The sequence below is a fragment of the Cydia pomonella genome, chromosome 23 (genome assembly GCF_033807575.1).
Source record: "Cydia pomonella isolate Wapato2018A chromosome 23, ilCydPomo1, whole genome shotgun sequence".
Lineage (NCBI taxonomy): Eukaryota > Metazoa > Arthropoda > Insecta > Lepidoptera > Tortricidae > Cydia > Cydia pomonella.
In genome coordinates, this window is record NC_084725.1 from 11120747 (window position 1) to 11140279 (window position 19533).

Here is a 19533-nt window from a genome sequence, read left to right on the forward strand (position 1 = left end):
TCGCCATCGCCGTTATACGCGTATATTCCACCGACCAATTGACCATCCTTGCTTTACACGTCTGTTCAAATCCTCCTCCTTCACAGTGGAGTAGTGACTCCCAATGCTCGGAAACCGGTTTTTCTAAACCGTTATCATGTACTTGGCGCAAAACCTTTTCATTTCGGTTTCGCTCGGAAAACCGTTATTTTATACCGATTTCGATAAGAACAGTTCTTGTGAAATCAACCCGTTTAGAGCAATAAAAACCGGTTTCTTCCTCTATTTTTACGTGACCACCAGGCCGGCCGGCCGTTTCGTCGCTCGTCGAATAAACCGGTTTTTTGAAGGTTACAATAAAGTTTTTAAAACGTTTGCGTTCTTATATCGGTGGAAACCGAAATAAACCGGTATATACCGGTATTTTATAAACCGGTATCGAGCCTTGGTGACTCCACGTTAGCTTAAGACGAACGTGGACAACGTCACGTGACCGCTCTGCATACAAACGTGGTCGTCGTTTTCCTCTTTGAATATTAACATTATTGAAAGTAATTTTACGGGCACCTAATGTCATGTCATGTCATGTTTAGGCACAGGTAAGCATGTTGATCGTTTCAGCGGTTTTATACCTGGTTAGTACCTCCACCTTACAGACAACCGCAGCCAAATAACACTAGACCCTACTCATAGTGTTGTGTTCCTGTCGGTGAGTAAGGTTGCCAGGGCTCAACGAGGGTGCGGAGTGTTAGGGTCGGCAACGCGCATGTAACTCCTCTGGAGTAGCAGGCGTCCATAGGCTACGGAGACTGCTTAGTATCAGGCGGGCCGTATGCTTGTTTGCCACCAATGTAGTATAAACAAATACTTAGTTGAACATTTGCTCGGTTCAGTAAAAGTAACAAAATATAACCTTCCGCATTCCTCATCATTTTCGAGGATGACACAAAGCAGATAAATATAAAATAGGGAAGTCATGTAAATATTCCGTATATTTTAGAAATGACACGAATATTCGGTATTCGGCCTATTCGGCCACTTTACCGAATATTCGGTATTCGGCCGAATACCGAATCTCTGTTGCACTTATCTTAAATAAAAACTACGCAATAAAAATAACCGCAAACCACTATATTAAAAATGTATTCTAGGAAAGTTATTATTTACGAAGATTCATTTTTGAGCATTTTTTTCATTACAAATAATTTTATTTTTATCATGGGTCTGTTTGATTGAATCTAACTAGATCTAGATTAATTCTTAGCAACAAAAGTTAAATCTTAGCAAACGCTGTGCTTTGTTGGCGAACAGTTTTCATAATTAACGTGACCCGAAATGTCCGCATGTTATGCCGAATATTCGGTCGAGAGAGGGGCCGAATATTTGGTTGCTACCAACAAACTAGAAAAACCATAGAAGCCTAAATAGAGCTCAAAAAACCAGCCAAGTGCGAGTCGGACTCGCGCACGAAAGATTCCGTACCATTATCTAAAAATCACTTCAATATTTATTTTATTCTGTTTTTAGTATTTGTTGTTGTAGCGGCAACAGAAATACATTATGTCGAAATTTCAACTGGCTAACTATCACGGTTCATGAGATACAGCCTGGTGACAGACGTATACGGACGGACGGACAGCTGAGTCTCAGTAATAGGGTCCCGTTTGACCCTTTGGGTACGGAACCCTAAATATGACAGCGTCCGTTTTTGGAAGCCATATTTGTACTGAGAACTTAATCTAGGATAGAAGCGAATCGGATCACGATGAAAAATAATAATGGTAATAAGTAATTCAAGATAAAATTTAGGACTATGAGGCTTGAATAATAATGTAATATTTAATAATTCATTAAGTTCTGAAAAATATGGTTTGCCAAAGGGTTAGTACAGGTAATTTTAGACCCGATTCTCCCCTCATTCAACTCATTGAAGAAATATTAGCACTAATGTAATGGTGCCAGAAACGTAGTTCAAGGCTAAAAACCAGCTGTTCTTGACAGTGATCTGAAGCAAGGTTTCAACTTTTAAAAATATATATTTACTGTGTGTCCAACATCGTTATTTTTTTTAGATATTTAAGACTAAAGGCTGCTTCTCCATACATACGTAGTCCCCATTTTCCTTTCTGGATGTAGACACTTTGGAAAATATTTTGACATAATTCGATGTATATTAACTTAAGCTATATCCCTACGTTTGACTTTTTTCGATTTTTTGATTATTGTAAAAATTTGGAGCGAAAAACATATTTCATACAAATTTTTATATGCTCCTAACTCTTATAATAAAGAGAAATTCTAAAAAAAATCAAGCTGTAAGGCCTTGCTTATTGAAGCAACGACATATTGGAAGTGTCTTTTATTGTAAAGCGCTATCTCACTCTTACCTTTTAGTTTTTACGTATGTCTATGGTTCGACCTAATTATCGACTTTGCCCTTACATGCCCTTTGAAATTAAAATTGAAAAGAATTTTTAAATAACTGCATTCCGGACACTTCTCTAACTTTTCCTTAACATTACAGCTCGGGCACGGAAAGCACTGTCTCTTCGGTACCGGCTGCTCTGGCTTCTTGTGTGTAAGCGAGTGAGCCTGCATTGCATCCTTCTTTAGCGTAGCATAGCCGCATATGCTGCAGTGGTACAGTGCTTTTAGCTCCCGTATTTTGACGTTGTTGGGTATTTTTGATGGTGGCCTTTTTGAATTGTTTTAATTCTAAATTTCACATCTCTCTTATAGTAGGGGCATAACTGTAGTTGACATACAACAAATTGTGTCAAAATATTTTCAATAATGTATATATCCAGAGAGAAAATGAGGAATACGTTTGTATGAAAAGGTGATCTCACGCGGGTCATCCAGTTTCGTCTTAACAGCTTGGAATTTCTCTGCTATAGTAGACGCAAACCAAATTGACGACCGGGGTCGTAAAACTTCTCATTCACACTCGCGTGGTCGTAGGTAGGATGAGAGAGATAGTGATATGACCTCGGTCGTCAGTCTGGTTTGCGTCTAATATAGGTATTAGTAATTAGATTAGGATTAGGTAATAGGTAAGTATAAAAAAAAATATATTGCTAATTATTGGTCGGCCAGGTAGGCAACCGAACTAAAATAGCTCTACAATAACCAGTATGAATCAGAACAACGTGCTGCCGTCACCTGCTCCTGAAAAATCCACGTTCTTACTATTCTTCTTCCTGGTGTTTGTCCCGGCTTATTGCCATGCCTCATGTGAGTCTGGGGAACGCTTGGCAACTATTCCCAAGAATTGGCGTAGACACTAGTTTTTAGCGACTGCCATCTGACCTTCCAACCCAGAGGGGAAACTAGACCTTATTGGGATTTGTCCGGTTTCCTCACGATGTTTTCCTTCACCGAAAAGCGACTGGTAAATATTAAATGATATATCGTACATAAGTTCGGAAAGACTCATGTGTACGAGCCGGGGTTTGAACTATTTGAATTGAAAGTCGCACGCTGTTACCGCTAGACTCCCAACGCTTTTAGGGTCTCTATTTTTTCCCATGTTTGTCCGCATTTTCGTTAGTCATAATTTTTTTCTTAGAAACGCGTAATTTTTCAGGATTGCCATAAAAAAAAAACTTAACCTTACCTATCTATTTGAGAGCTGGCAGCTTCCTCGTCCAACGCTTGAGCATAGCGATCCAGCGAGGAAATGCTGCCAGCATCCTCGGCACCATGCCACGGGGGCCATTTTAGATTTAGATTTTTAGTTTTATAGTAGTTTTAAATAATTGGAGTTTATTTGTATAATTTGTTTTTTTTTTTTTATAAATATTATAGGACATTATTACACAAATTGACTAAGTCCCACAGTAAGTTCAATAAGGCTTGTGTTGAGGGTACTTAGACAACGATATATATAATATATAAATATCTATAAATACTTAAATACATAGAAAACACCCATGACTCAGGAAAAAATATCCATGCTCATCACACAAATACATGCCCTTACCAGGATTTGAACCCGGGACCATCAGCTTCGTAGGCAGGGTCACTACCCACTAGGCCAAACCGGTCGTCATGAATTATTGTAATAGTATTTTTTTTAATAATTTGTAATAATAATTTTAAATATATTGGGACCTATCCATAACCTTACGAAAATCCTGAAAAGCTAAAGGTTCCAGAATTATGACTAATGATAATCTGACGATCATTACATTATGACTTTCAATAATTATGTCAAACAAAGGGATCCCACGCTTTTATCATATTTCTTGCTAAGGTATATACTTCTAAATCTTGCATTGATATTTGTTCGGTCTTAAATGGAATCCAACTAAAATAGCTCTACAATAAACAGCATGAATCAGAACGCCTTGCTGCCACCTGCTCGTGAAAACTCGCGTCGATTCATAATCATAATTATTATTCTGTAAATCGACATTGACTCACGCGCAGCGGCCGGGGATCCAATCATGGGTGCATCAGATTAACTATTTCTTGTTATATATACTTGCCTAATTTTCAGACAGTAGGGCACTTTTCCTATGATAAATTAAATTTTATTGGTAGAAGTATCATAAAAGGAATTTTTAAAAGTCATTATTACAATTAATAATGTAAACTATAAGTAAACTAAAACTAAAATATGATTAAATCTAAAATAAAACTAAAATAAATCTAAAAATGGCCCCTGCGGCATAGTACCGAAGACGCTGGCAGCATTTCTTCGCTGGATCGTTAGACTGATGCGTTGAGCGAGGAAGCTGCCAGCTATTTGATCTCCTGTGGCGTCTCTGAGTCTCTTAGACAGATCTTTGAAGAGACTCAGAGCACCAGGGCCCCACGGACCAAGGGTATAGACACCGAATGGAATAAAATTGTACTCGGCGCCGATACCCCTGATTATAAATAAATTTCAGATTTTACCTCCATAGTTAGGTACCTACTCGCATCTTCTATATACCTGCTAATTGTAGGTAAATAGATAGATTAGTTTCCTAGAGTGACGTATGCGTATATCTAATTTGTACCATTTTTGTTAATGTACGAATTAAATGAGTTTTTTGTTGAGCTTTTTACTCAAAGCCCGTCAGATATTTTTATCTATTACCTGCCTACGTTAAGATTCACGAAACTTGTTATTGAGTGTATTTACGTATTTTGTCAATAAATACAACGTATCCTATAACTTTGGGGAGGGAGTCGACTTCAAAATATCTCAGCGGAACAAAACAAGCTGCGCAATTAAATATGCGTCTCGGCGAGGCCTACATATTTGCGCCGCTATCCCTTTCAGGGATCTCTTCCAGTTAACCGCCTTGTGGATAACTCTGGTGACCAGAGGGCTGGCAGCTACCTCGGCCGGAGACTAAGTCTGGCCATCCAAAGGGGTAACGCTGCGAGTCTTCTGGGCACCATAACACATAGTGACGACCTGGAGAGCATTTTTTACTTACTTTATTTATTTGTTATTTAACTTTACCGTATTTTATAATTTTGTGTTGTTCCAATAAAACAACCTATTGCTTTACAAAAATCTCGTAATTGTAATTCTTTGGGACTTTCTGTCGTTTTAGAATGAAGCCCTTTCCTAAATACGTAGGGCTTTTCCAAACAAGCTTTCGACCTTCATACGTTGCACGAAGCATTACGCACACAAGTACGTCACGCACACAATTGGCATTCATGACCGCTTGCCAACTGCCAGATGTACAAATTACTCAGATTCACTCGGCTCAGCACAATAATATATGTATTTACGACTAGAAATTTCGATGTTTTAAAGGTCTCAACTTGAAAGAAAAAGTTAAAATGTGGGTATAAACCACGCTATAGGTCTATCACCGATTCTCTAAGACGGTAGGTAATATTAATATTTTATACTTTTTGTGGTCAACTACGGGCTGGTTGATCGTCAGGTCTGGCTGCATGGAGCTGATTTATACAAGCTTTTTTATTTAACTTGCCCTGTCTACCATGGCCACTTCCTGTGTTTATCATTAGATCAGCTCGATGGTACCATAATATTGCATTGTCACCCGACTTACATAGGCATGTATGCAATATTTCAGCTCAGTCGGAAACCGGGAAGTAGGTCAAATATAACTTCCAAGATTTGACACACACATACATACATACATATAACAGGACAAGTTTATTAAAAGAACAAGTCTAGTATACAACTTTAATTAAAATTTGGTTCATGTGGTTTTCAGGTTTCCATTTTCAAGCACTAAGAGTTCTGAGCAGTGTTGGGTTGGCCGAATGTTAATTGCAATTGACATTTAACCATTACAAATTGAACCGTAACGGAGGAATACAGTTTGCGGTTCAATTTGTAATGGTTAATGGTCAATTGCATTAACTTTTCGGCCAACACTGGTGCTGAGCACGAAATACATTAAGGAGCTTATTACTAGTTCTGTGGTGCTGAGGATTGGTTCTGAGGACGGTTCAGGATATGTTTGTGAGTGAGAAATAAAATCACCTTTAAAAAACTGAGTAAGGTTAATAATTCGTTCCCCATTCGTTCTAAAAGGTATCATCCCCCAATAGCAATCAGCAATGCATCTTCCAAATACAGACAGAATAGTTTTTTACCACGCGCCAGTCGTAACCTAAATGAGCTATCTAAAGAATTGGATATGGATATATTCAACTGTGGCATTCCTAGCGTGAGACGTAATTTAGTGCAGAAATACTTTGAGTCTTTTGAGTGAGCGTGTTGTCGCCTTCTTGAATACCTATTAATTACGGATTTACTATTTATAATTTTACCTTAGACCTCATTATGTTAGTAAGTTAATTAGTATTTTGAACTCCCACATTATCCTTATTAAGTATCATTTGTATTCGCTTTGTTCAGATATGTGGTTGCAATAGTGCGTAATCTTAGTTTAGTATTATGTCACTACCTGTGAGTTCCTATAATTGGCTTCCTGTATCTACTATATTTTTCTATGTTAATGTCACAGCTGTTGGATCTCCAAATAAATAAAATAATAAAAATAATAAATTAATAAAATGATAAATGTCCCAAAGGGTCAATGTGGATAAGACCGGCATATAACATTCATTATAGAGAAGACCATGGGGGCAAGAACTCTTGTATTTGTATACGTACGTCGCTCAGAGAAAGGACGAGCTTCACTCAGGTCAATGTGGTAAAGACCGTCTATCAGATAAGACCGTCTACAAGCTCTTTCATTTCTTCTAACTCTTGTGTTTGTACACAAACTTCACTAACAGAAGGTCAGTAATGCTGAAGAAGCGAAGAGCGAAAAATACGACACTTAAAAAAAAAAAACTGATCGGCGTGATGACAGGGCCTAAGATGGAGCTCGCCGATTAATTATAGTAGCCTATTCACTCTTTCTTTAAAGAGACCGAGGTCATATTTATCAGGGAATGCAGATGGTGGGAACGCGTTAAATTTTTTAGCCATCCGTACTATTCGTACCAAAAACGAGGAGGCAAATCGTTTCATGCCAACAAATAGAACGTTTACCACGAACTTGCCCTATGACTGCCTTCCCAATCAAAAATTTTATATGCCGATCTTGTCATTGAGTTTAATGTAACTGTAGAGATCTCTCTTATTATTCATTGGAAATGGGTTTTGTGTTATTGGATCTGAATAACTTTAACAACAGTCAACCGCGAAATTGTGTGGGGAGTTAAAAAAACATCGAACAACCAAGTAAAATACAATTAACTTGTAAGAACCAATAAGAGACCATATGAAAACATCGAAATTGCGGTAAAAAAAGCTTTCAATCTTAATTAAGTACAATATATATTAACAAATCCAAAAAAAAAAACTAATATAATTTTTACTATAAGAAAGCAGTTTTTTTATTATTTTAATTTACAAACCAGCAATTTCAACTAAAAACAATATCAATTGATACTTAATTCTGCCTATAACTATTACTATAATTATTTTAATTACTTATTAACACGAAACTCACCATTTTGCCGCCCGAAGCCAACACTTTCGCACTGTTCCTACAACCGTCTGGGAAACAATCCCACTGATATACTTTTTTTAGATCAAAGTTGTCAAACACGTGCGTTCGCTTCCGTCTACCCATTGATCACTAATCCATCAGATGAAGCGTTTAGTTTAGTTTAAGAGTACGGGCTCGGTGGCGAGCGTCCAGCGGCGCGTCCGGCGTAGCGTGCAGCGTGGCGTCGAGCGTCCGACGGATTTGAACAGCGTGCACTGAGGCCGCTCGCATAAGTTTGCAATTAAGTATAATTTGAACGCGGTCTTTACTCTTTAGAGTAAACATTAATAACATATTTCAATAGCATATTTATTTAGAAATGTGATAAAGCAGTACCAATTAGTTACAACTTAAACCTCTATAATCACAGCAGTCGTAATACGAAAAAGTGAATTTCGACCCTAATACAGTTTTTATTAAATTTAAAACAATGTTTATGTTTCTTAAACAAGACTTGCAGAGGGTTGTCTAAACTGTAATAAGTGAGTAAAATAATACAACATACATAACAATTGTGCTGAAAGCAGAACCAATTAGTTACAACTTAAATACTCTATATTCACAGCACTCCTGATAATAACAGTTTTGAATGATTCACGGTTAGTTTCACTAGACTTAAACTAGGCTTAAAAACAATATAAAAGTTAATCACGGTTTATATCCCGGTCGATTTAAGTCCCGATAATATTTGTATTTTGAAGAGTTCCCTCGATTTGACCACATCAGATTCTTATGGGTGGGGTTTCCAATAAAATTCAAGACAGTTTTGGTTCGTACCGCATCGTGTCGAGCGCCACCGTATTGTGCATCGCTTGTATTAACTTATAGTACCTACCTATCTTACAACGATAAGAAGGTATAAGTTTTGGTATCAGGGCTGAGGTCAGTGTTTAAAATGGAAGCCATTACGTATATGAGCGAGAAAAATACGAACAACTGTATTCAACTGTATCTTGGAATATACTGTTACAAAAGCAAACTGAATAGTCTACGCAACCCCAGTTAGTTATTTCTGAATCACACAAACTCCCATTGATCATTGATATCATTCAGATTTTGGCCGCACTTGCTATTTGACAGGTAAACTTGTAAGTACATTACAGCGGGATTTTAATCTACTACTATTCTTCAGAATGCGGAGTCTACTAATTAGTAGTCTTGGCTATGGTCTAGCCACACATGAGTAATTTACGCTAATTTATTAGATGTTTTCATTCGATTTTAGGCTCTAACTTCGAGTTGTATGGTCACTTTTTGCGGTAACTAATGACGTAAGGAAAATGGTAGGACCGTGAAAAGCTGCAGGCCAATTTGTCACAGCGTATGTTTAAGTTGCAGTAAGGGCACTGCCTAAAGGAATTATTTAAAATATTAAAATTTTAGGATACTTTCAAATCGCGAATGAAGTTTTCCATGAACGCGACCATATCACCTGTCAAGCCTTGCTGGCTGCTGTTAGCGTCAGCGGCAACTTCTGGAACTAAAACTGATCAGTAAGTTATTTATAAATAGCTTATATTTTGAATATTCTTACTTTTATTTATGACAAGCAGGTTCCCGCCATTTTGGATTGTTGTAAGAAGGCGGGTAAGCAGTGACTAAGGCTGCCATCTGGAATTTCGCCAAACCCGGACAAAGATTCAAAACAACCCGGACATTTGGCGTAAGTCGCATTTTTTCCCCGGACGAGACCGAAAATAAGATTTTTAATAAACAAGATCTTTAATTTTACATGTAGTTTTAATGTGCTTCCTTACATGAAAAGTGTCCGGGTCCCCCCCCGACGGATGGCAGCCCTAGCAGTGACAAGCGTAAGGACAAGTTATAGTGAAGACGTCTTGGAATATTTATTATAAATTGGTTGCTATTATGTTTGTAACAAACGAATAGTTACAATATTGGTACAAATTGAAGTTTTTCTGTTTTACCTTATGGTTGACTGGTAGAGAATGCCTATTGGCATTAAGTCCGCCTGTTGTACTCTTTTTTTATGTGCAATAAAGTGTTAATAAATAAAGCCATCCATTTCTGTCGAGGTTCAAAACTGAAATGGTGCCTTTCATCCATCTAAAACACTACTTTTTATTTTGAATACGAGGAAAGTAAAATAAATACATGTGCAAAAACACGGCTAAGTATCAGTCAGTAGTATTTCACTGAATTAACAATTTAGGTAAAAATATAGTTATTTATGGAATGGGGATTTAATTATCAGAATGGAATAGTACAACAAATGCATTTAAAACCAAATGTTAATTGTGTAAAAAAAAGAAAAAAAATCGTACTTACAATGTACAGTGCTCTAAGAGCAGAAATGTATCATTTTCTGCACACTTTTTACAACAATAACGACCCACTTTCAAAGCATGAGAAATGAAACATCTACTCATCAAATATGGCCACAAAATTTCACGAGAATCGGTTGAGAATTGAGACCCGTAGAGGAGAACATCCGGACATACGAAAGCATAATAATATAATTATGCCCAAGCTGAAAGGGCGACCTTCGCTAACGCTTCGGTCAATAACTTTAGTTAGATCTAAGACATTTTAAAAAATAAAGTTTCAGCGCGGCCGAAAGGTTTGGCAGTTTATTGGCTGAATCCGCACCAGTGGCCGAAACATGATATTTATGCCAAAACCAAAACTTAGGTAAGACACTAATTAACACAGGGTTTTTCTTAGCTCAGTAGGTACTTAGTTCATCGCATTTACCCGAAAACCTAGTTAATTTAATATTCCATAAATCTCAATTAGTCCTTACGCTGCATTGTTCCATGTTGGGAAATACACAGGGTAGGAAACGGGAGAAGACAGAGGTGAACCAATAAAACAAACATGAAATAAACAAATTTTAATTTATTGATATAATAACTAAAAAAAAAATATTTTACACAATACATTATAATTAGTATTACACCACTAAGAATAATTATATTAACATATCGAAGATGTGGACTAGCAAATAAAAATTAACTTATACAAATCCTTTTTAAAAAAGTGTCGCTAAACAGTTCAGGGTTCTATCATTAACTTCGGGCAACACCGGGAAGGGAGTCGGCATTCGCACTATTTCCCCTCTGCCGAAGCACATGCCCAACTGGGCATACGTGCGTGTTGTGACTCGTCCGTACACAAAAAGATCGAGGTGTGCAATTTGTCTTTGACGTGTGTCATTTTCTATGTATTTCAGTCGTTATTACATGGATTTTGTATGTAGTGAGTGAGAAGTGCGACTGCGTGCACGTTTCCCCGTAAAAAATGGCAGAGCGATTTGTACGGTAAGATATCGCGGGCTCCCTTTCCGACGTATCGTAAGCCGGTGTTGCACGAAAGATTATTACTGATTATCTGCCGATTCATATGAATTATCAGATTATATTTGCACATAGTAACATATAAATTATGCGCTTAATTTTGACCCGCGACTCTTGTATTTTCCTTAAAATATGGCCGCAGAAGGCTCATTTCATAAGTAATTTCTCTCGAAAGCTGACCATTTTCTATTAAATCAGGTAACCAGTTACGGCCTCTAAGAGGCCTTCCTAGAAGTTTATTTGATAGCCCAATCCCAGTACTGCATGTCAACACGTCAGATACTATATATTATTACAGTAAGATTAAATATGGCAGTCCATTCCAACAATACGATGTAAAAGTGAGAAAAATTGGTCTGAATACAAACGAAACGGGAGCCACCAAACTATTCATTAAATAGTAAATACGTACATTAATGTTACTCTTTAAGTTGTCATACACCGATCGGAAAAGCGGATATTGTAGAAAATAACGTTTATTTTAAAAAAGTCTTATCCTAGGCATAATCTAGCGTACCAGCTAACTTCTGGGCCGGCCAACTTATGTAAGACAGCCATAGACTATATTTAACGGACCTCACGCGCACTAAGAATGGTGCTAGTTAAATGGTGTCACTCACGAATTCGAGGCAATCGTTCAGTCTAACGCAACTAGTTGCGACTAATAGCGCGCGTGACGCGAACTCATCAACCAATCGCGTTGTGGCGATAGACTGCACGATGGGCTCGAATTCGTGTGCGTGACACCGCTGTACTGGCCCCATTCTTATTGCCCGTAAGGCCCTTAGATATATGCCAATGCAGACAGAATTTTTTAACCTGAATTCAATACGAAGATCTTTAATAAGTTGGTCGGTATGTACCCATCCAACGCTGCTCGAAAGACCTCTACGCTCGCAATTTTGACATTGGACAAATACCGCCAGACATCAAGATGAATGCATTAAAAGATCAATTTGCTCAAAGCAAAAACAGGAAAAGACCCGAATATAAATTATCCTGCTATATAAAATCAGTATGCGTATAAAACCGAGCAAATTGCTTGATATGCTATTACCTAGCAGTCATCTCTAGTCTGTATAGGCCTCTGTGGATATATCAATAACATGCTATCGTCAACATGTTTTTTTTTTATACTACATCGTTGGTAAACAAGCATACGGCCCGCCTGATGGTAAGCTGTCTCCGTAGCCTATGTACGCCTGCAACTCCAGATGATTTAATTGCGCATTGCCGACCCTAAAAAAAACCCTCGTTGAGCTCAGCAACCTTACCAACACTATGGTGTTTGAGCTTATAAATGTAACAAATAAATAATGAGATTGAAATTTAGATATATTGTGAAATTTTTGGGCCTTCGAAATGAAATCTCAATTCGTCCCTGTCGCAGTACATGTTTAAGCGTGAGATCAAAACCAATTTCAAAATTCTGATTACGCCTTTTATATATTTAGTTCTTAGGCTTGAGATACACTTGTTTTACTTACGTAAGTAAGGGCAAAGCTATTTGTTAGAATGAGATAATGATATTCATCTCTCACTCTATAGTATAGCTGTGTCGCTACTTACGTAAGTAAAACTTACAAGTGTACCGGCCGCTTTAGGCTAACAAATATAACCCAAAAAATGTTAAATTGTTACCTTACTTTGCCAGCGCCAGCGTAAATATTTTCCATCCCATTTTTTACTTGCCTAAAGTGAAATTAATGTATTGTATTGATATATCCATTCCCTATATCGTACGTATATATCCCCGAAGCGGACGCCTTACAAACATCTAAGTTTATATTATTACCTATCTAGACAAAAAGGCTTATCCTCTTGAGTCCGTAAAAACATCGCTCGTAAAAAAATCGGTTTGTAACGCGGTGAAACGTGGCCACTAATAATAATAATAATAATTCAGCCTATATACGTCCCACTGCTGGGCACAGGCCTCCTCTCATGCGCGAGAGGGCTCGGGCTATAGTCCCCACGCTAGCCCAATGCGGATTGGGGACTTCACATACACCTTTGAATTTCTTCGCAGATGTATGCAGGTTTCCTCACGATGTTTTCCTTCACCGAAAAGCTAGTGGTAAATATCAAATGATATTTCGTACATAAGTTCCGAAAAACTCATTGGTACGAGCCAGGATTTGAACCCACGACCTCCGGATTGAAAGTCGGACGTCATATCCACTCGGCCACCACCGCTTATAACGTGGCCACTGTGCACATTTTTTTATTAGGGGACATCTTAGACAGATCAACCTAGCCCCAAATTAAGCAAGGTCCTAGGCGAAGATATACATACTTGTATAGATAAATACATACTTATATACATAGAAAACGCTCATGACTCAGGAACTAATATCTGTGTTCATCGCACGAATAAATGCCCTTGCCGGGATTCAAGCCCATGGTTTTTTATATATTCACTTTTAACGTTACCGTAAAACCCCCCAACTATAGTCCAAAGCTCCCAACTATGGTCCACAAATAAACTCAATTTTTCTCATTCAGGTGTGTATTTTACTATATTTTTGTAGTTCTAAGGCAAAGTATGTTTATAAATGGAAGGTAAAACTAGGAGTAAACCACAAGGAACATTGGTATAGGTACTTAATTTCCTTTCGAACTTGTGGACCATAGTTGCAGTATTGGACTATAGCTGTGTAGTTTTACGGTAGTCAAATCGACATTATAAAAGCTGCTATATTAATTTGGATTTAGAAGAGAAATTGAGCCTAATTATTTTAAAAAACCTAGGTTTATATGGCTGTCCTCAAGAGGATATAAATAACAGAAGAGCAACAACCATCCATAAATAAAAATAAAAGCCTTAACTTTGTGCTAAAAAATACTGCAAAGTAACTGCTAACTGAAATATTGACAATTTTGAAGCAACAGAATGTTTCAAGTTACAAAATGCTTGGGATCTTAAATTTAATTCCTATATCTAGCTTATCTTAGAAAAATGAACGACTGGGCGAACCCGAGATGTAGGACGTTAGAAAGTAACCGGATTTAGAAAAAGATGGTTATGGGGGACTAAACGACACATTAAAATAAGCCACGCCCAGTGGCTTGCTTCCCTCGTCGTTTTGTACGACTCGTAAAACCTCGTCCTTCAAGGCATGCCTCAGTCTCTGTGCGTCCCAAAATAAGTACTGTTGCAGTGTCTCGTATCAAAATTAGAACTATTGACAGGTGTATTTTTATAATAGTTTATATGATATAATATTTAGAATGATTAAGTAATTATTATTTATAATTATAACCTGTTTTGATTATTATGGCATCGAAATTTTAAACGGCGTAGAAAAGAATTTACTTATTCCTTATAAATTATGACACGTTGGTCGATAAAAATGTTAAAGGAATATAAACTTTACACGAATGCATTAAAGTTCCTTTTAGACCATCATGATGTCAGTAAATATATTAGTATTTTGATACTCAATAGGATTAATAATGGATATTTTAGACAACACTATATATTATATGCCATTCTCTAAATCGCCATTTTTCCGTTTAGTGAGATATAAAAAATAACCGTAAGTGACATTGATAAATTAATATATTGCATTATGTCATAGTGTAATACAATGTTTTACAAGTTATTTTGGAAATATAAAATAATATCTTATTGTTTTAAAACGACACGGCATTCATGAATCTACCTTCAAAATTCAGTAGAAAAAATTACTGAAACATCTAAATGAACGCCGCGTCATTTCAAAATTGATGAAAAATGAAATTATCAATAATTTTTTGATCCATGAGAGATCTATAAAAAGGAATCTCCATTTATTTATACATTAAAACGTGTGACTTATCCATACAATTACATATTAAAATTATAACTTAGCATCCACAGTGAAATAATCTTCATTCAATAAATTACACATAGATATATGTGGTCAGTTGATAATCGTCCGAGCGAGACAGATGTCTTACGAAAGAGACGGAAGACAATCAACTCTACCACTGATTAATCATAATATTTGGTTCTTTAAATAGTTTTTAGAACTTGTACGATTGATGTTGTGCGATTGATCTGTAAAGAATAGATATTAATCAAATTAATATTAGTTTTAATTCGTCTATTGATTGAAGAAATGCGTAACGACTGACAGTTATTCATTCTAACACAAACATATATTATCATCCCTTTTTTTATCTACACACATATGCTCCTCCCCCACATATATAACCCGATATGATGCGCCTAAAAACCGCATATTACGGCCAACATACAGATAAACTGTTTTGTTACAACACATTTCTTATATGTGTAAATTCATCTCTAGTATATATTAGTATACAAACACAAATTGTTTATTTTTGTCAAATATACAATTTGTATTAGTATAGTATCAGTCGAGATAAATAAATAAATATTATAGGACATTATTACACAAATTTACTAAGCCCCAGAGTAAGCTCAAGTATTTATACGATATATATAATGTATAAATAATTAAAAACATAGAAAACACCTATGACTCAGGAACAAATATCTGTGCTCATCACACAAAGAAATGCCCTTACCGGATTCGAAGCCAAAACCATCGGCTTCATAGGCAGGGTCACCCACTAGGCCAGAACGGTCGAGATGACGTTTTTATTCGAAAGCAATATCTATTGCAAATTGTGTGATGAAATGCCGCCGTAATAATCTGTTCCTGAACACATCATCGACAGCTTATAATATGTGTGTAGATAAGTTATATTACCCGATATTTGTTTCTTTATATTAAAGACAAATAATTCTAAGGGCGTAACGAACATAAACCAATAAAATTTCAAATACAAATGTTAATACAACGACAATTTTCACATAAATTACCCAGCTTTAAGCTTTTATGACACCTCGTAAAGCTACAGACGAATCAGGGTGATACAACTAGTATGTGAGACCGGTGACAGAGCAGTGGAGGTTTTCAGCTTCACCATTCTATTGTGGGGGTTATTTGGATTCGGAGTAAAAACTTACGAATACATTAAATTAACTGTTTGAGGGTCTCACTGGATTATAAGTGTTACAATATCAAACCCTGATAGTTCTTAAAATAGGCGTTTTCTTCCAAAATACCTTTTTCCAAATTAAGAAAACTATTTGCCTTTTTTTACTATAGATTTTGACAAGGAGAGAAAGTTTCATAAGAAAAACCCAACTTTTTCTTCAAACTATTTGTATACAGTGTGTAAATTCAATACGCGCGAATATTTTAACGGTTAGCTTAGGACCTAAGAATTATATTAAGATAAATTTTGCTTAGAAATACAATTCAAATATTAACCATACAAAATCATTCGGCCTGCAATGTAAAGCAACACAATTTACAAGCTTTTTAAAGCAAAGATTACGACATACGATTTATTAAAACTATCAACGCTTGTTGGCAGTTACTATAAAAAGCTCGTATCTCGTGATGTCTCGTAATAGCTGTTCGGTAAAAATTCAAAAAATAATTACGGACAAATTCTATATCTGGTTTAATTTATCGCCCGTATTGGATTTACACACTGTATATTCCTTTAGAAGATTAAATTAAAAAGGTAATTTTTAAAAGAAAACACCCTATAGTTATAATTTCAAACGAATACTTACCGTTATACAGAAACATATTCTCAGCAGCGGTGCCGTCCTCAAGGCTTCGCAATGCTACGCTATATAATCATATAATTACATTACATATATATAAATGTATATCGTAAACGGTGAACCATAGAGACACACACACAGCCACTCATAAACTACACTTTCTATCGTAGTTTAAATGCTTTCATTGTTAGAAATTATCGTCTACTTTTTAAAATAAATTAAGCAAAGTAAACACGGTGCGCTTATCAAGTGCGTTGGTTTTTTTTAACCTGCGCGCATCGCTTTCCATATAATGTACTTTTTTTTTTTGTTTTTCTTACAGTCCTTGGCATAGCTCGAAATTTAAGAACAGGAACAAAAACGTACAGCCCAATATCAACTTTCGTGCATTGCGACAAGGTTCATTGCCGTTTAAAGGTTTAAAAAGAGCGAGGTATTATCTGTCAAACAGTATGAAATGTGACGACTGAAAGATACTTTTTTTCAACTGCCTGCATTTTAAGCAAGAAAAACAAAAAATAAATGTACATCTGGGGCCATAGCCATGACAATCGTGTGTCGACAAATGCCAACCGAAAAGTAAAAATGCAATAGGCATGTCACGAAAATTTACGTGATTATTTCTATGCATTAAGTATCGATTGGCATTTTTTATATGGGTCAATATCACGGATATTTCAACCGAATTTCATTGGACATATTTTTGCCGAAGTGTAATGTAATTGGACATATTTTGCCGAAGTGTTAATGTCATTGGATATGAAGTGTAATGTCATTGGATATATTTTTGCCGAAGTATAATGTAATTGGACATATTTTTGCCGAAGTGTAATGTCATTGGACATATTTTTGCCGAAGTGTAATGTCATTGGACATATTTTTGCCGAAGTGTAATGTCATTGGACATATTTTTGCCGAAGTGTAATGTCATTGGACATATTTTTACCGAAGTGTAATGTCATTGGACATATTTTTACCGAAGTGTAATGTCATTGGACATATTTTTACCGAAGTGTAATGTCATTGGACATATTTTTACCGAAGTGTAATGTCATTGGACATATTTTTGATCAAGTGTAATGTCATTGCACATGTTTGTCCAAGTGATGTCATTGGACATATTTTTGCCAAAATGACAATTGAAATGTGTCTGGTGGTTTGGTAGTACCAGACAACCAAAAAAAAAACACCATGATGTTGAAACACTTCGTCATAAATATATCCAAAAAGGCATTGATTGTGTATGTTTAAAGTCTAAGATAAATTCGTACGAATTTGACAGGTGGTGCGGTAGGTCTGTTTGCGAAATGTTGTCGCTTGACAAGTCAGTTACAAAATATAGAGCACAGTATAGTCAGCATCAACAGAATGGCTTAAGTGACCAAATAACGAAACACATCCTTATTTATATGGTAATAAAGATGTGTTACGATATAATAGGCCATCTTGGCTGATGCTATTCGATATCGATTATACGGCACGATCGTTTCGACTATCCTAGACGGCACGTATATTTTCTAGACTTATTACTGATCGATCGGCAAAAATTGCAAACCTCTCCTCAAAGAAGTTGAGAGGTTTGCAACTTTAGGTATTAGCTAAAGCAGCAAATATAGTTTACGATAGATTATATGTCCAAAGAAATCAGGCCTAACGCAGATATAGACTACTACGGCTACGTTCGGCCACGTGGGCCAGGGCGCTGTGTATAATGAGAGAGGTTGTGGTGCGGCGGGCCGGGGGGCCGGGGGGCGGGGGCGCCTAGTTCCAGATGCGCAGGAAGGAGTCCCACGAGCCGGTGGCCACGGCCATGCCGTTCTCCGTCACGCCGAGGCAGGACACGCGGTTGTCGTGCCCGGCCAGGATGCCTGCAACCAAATATCACAGATGTTATTGGCTCAACACGATCCTACTAACCTTTCTGTTAATTATTTTTTTAATGTTATTTTCTATGCATAAGAAGAAAATCCATGTGAGAAATGCGGAAGAATAATAAACTAAAACGATTATTACTTATTATTGCCGTCAATAATTTCGCACTTCAAAAATCAACCTTGTCGACAACTGACAATGTGGTACGTTTTAATAATATTACTAATAATCTGTAGTTAAGCTTTATACCAGCCAGCCAGCTAGCTAAGGCCAGGGAGTGCTGTTCTGGAGACCTCGACTAGGAAGCTGAAATGACGGAAAACCGCGAGCCAGATGGTCGAACGACATTAACCCATTCATTGCCGACGCCTCATATTTTTACTCATCACGCAGTGCCGCCGCCTTCCACGCGACGACGCGAATTCGCGTCCGCGGCATTACGTTAACATTTCATGGACGCGAGTTCGCGTCCGCGGCATTAGGTTAACCTATTTCAAGGGCGCGAATTCGCGTCCGCGGCATTACGTTGTCAAGGACGCAATTTCGCGTTTTCGGCATCGTAAGTGAAATTTTTGCGCCTATAAACAGTTTTTGTCGAAAACGTATTCAGTATAGACGTGACGGCCGTATACTTCAGACGTATATGAGTTTTTAATGGTTTTTAGTAAGATTATAAAAGTTAAAGAAAGTGTTTAAAGCAAGTGTTTAGATAATATTGGTTGTAATAATTTCTTATTCGTGACTAGTAACAAAACTTAGTATATAGTAGATAAAAAGAAATGGTCTC

General features: G+C 36.8%; 1 protein-coding gene across 4 annotated transcripts in view; it reads right to left on the minus strand.

The window, feature by feature from the left end:
* Positions 1-10805: 10805 nt before the first annotated feature.
* The window catches only part of LOC133530637 (guanine nucleotide-binding protein G(I)/G(S)/G(T) subunit beta-1), a 48772-nt gene continuing 40044 nt past the window's right edge, over positions 10806-19533 (minus strand). For 3 of the 4 annotated variants that reach the window (XM_061868646.1, XM_061868647.1, XM_061868645.1), the window contains one exon: positions 10806-18742. In XM_061868646.1, coding sequence (XP_061724630.1) covers positions 18636-18742 — 107 coding nt within the window. In that variant the 3' untranslated portion in view covers positions 10806-18635. The remainder of the gene's footprint in view (positions 18743-19533) is intronic. The other variant, XR_009801342.1, reaches the window with a different exon arrangement.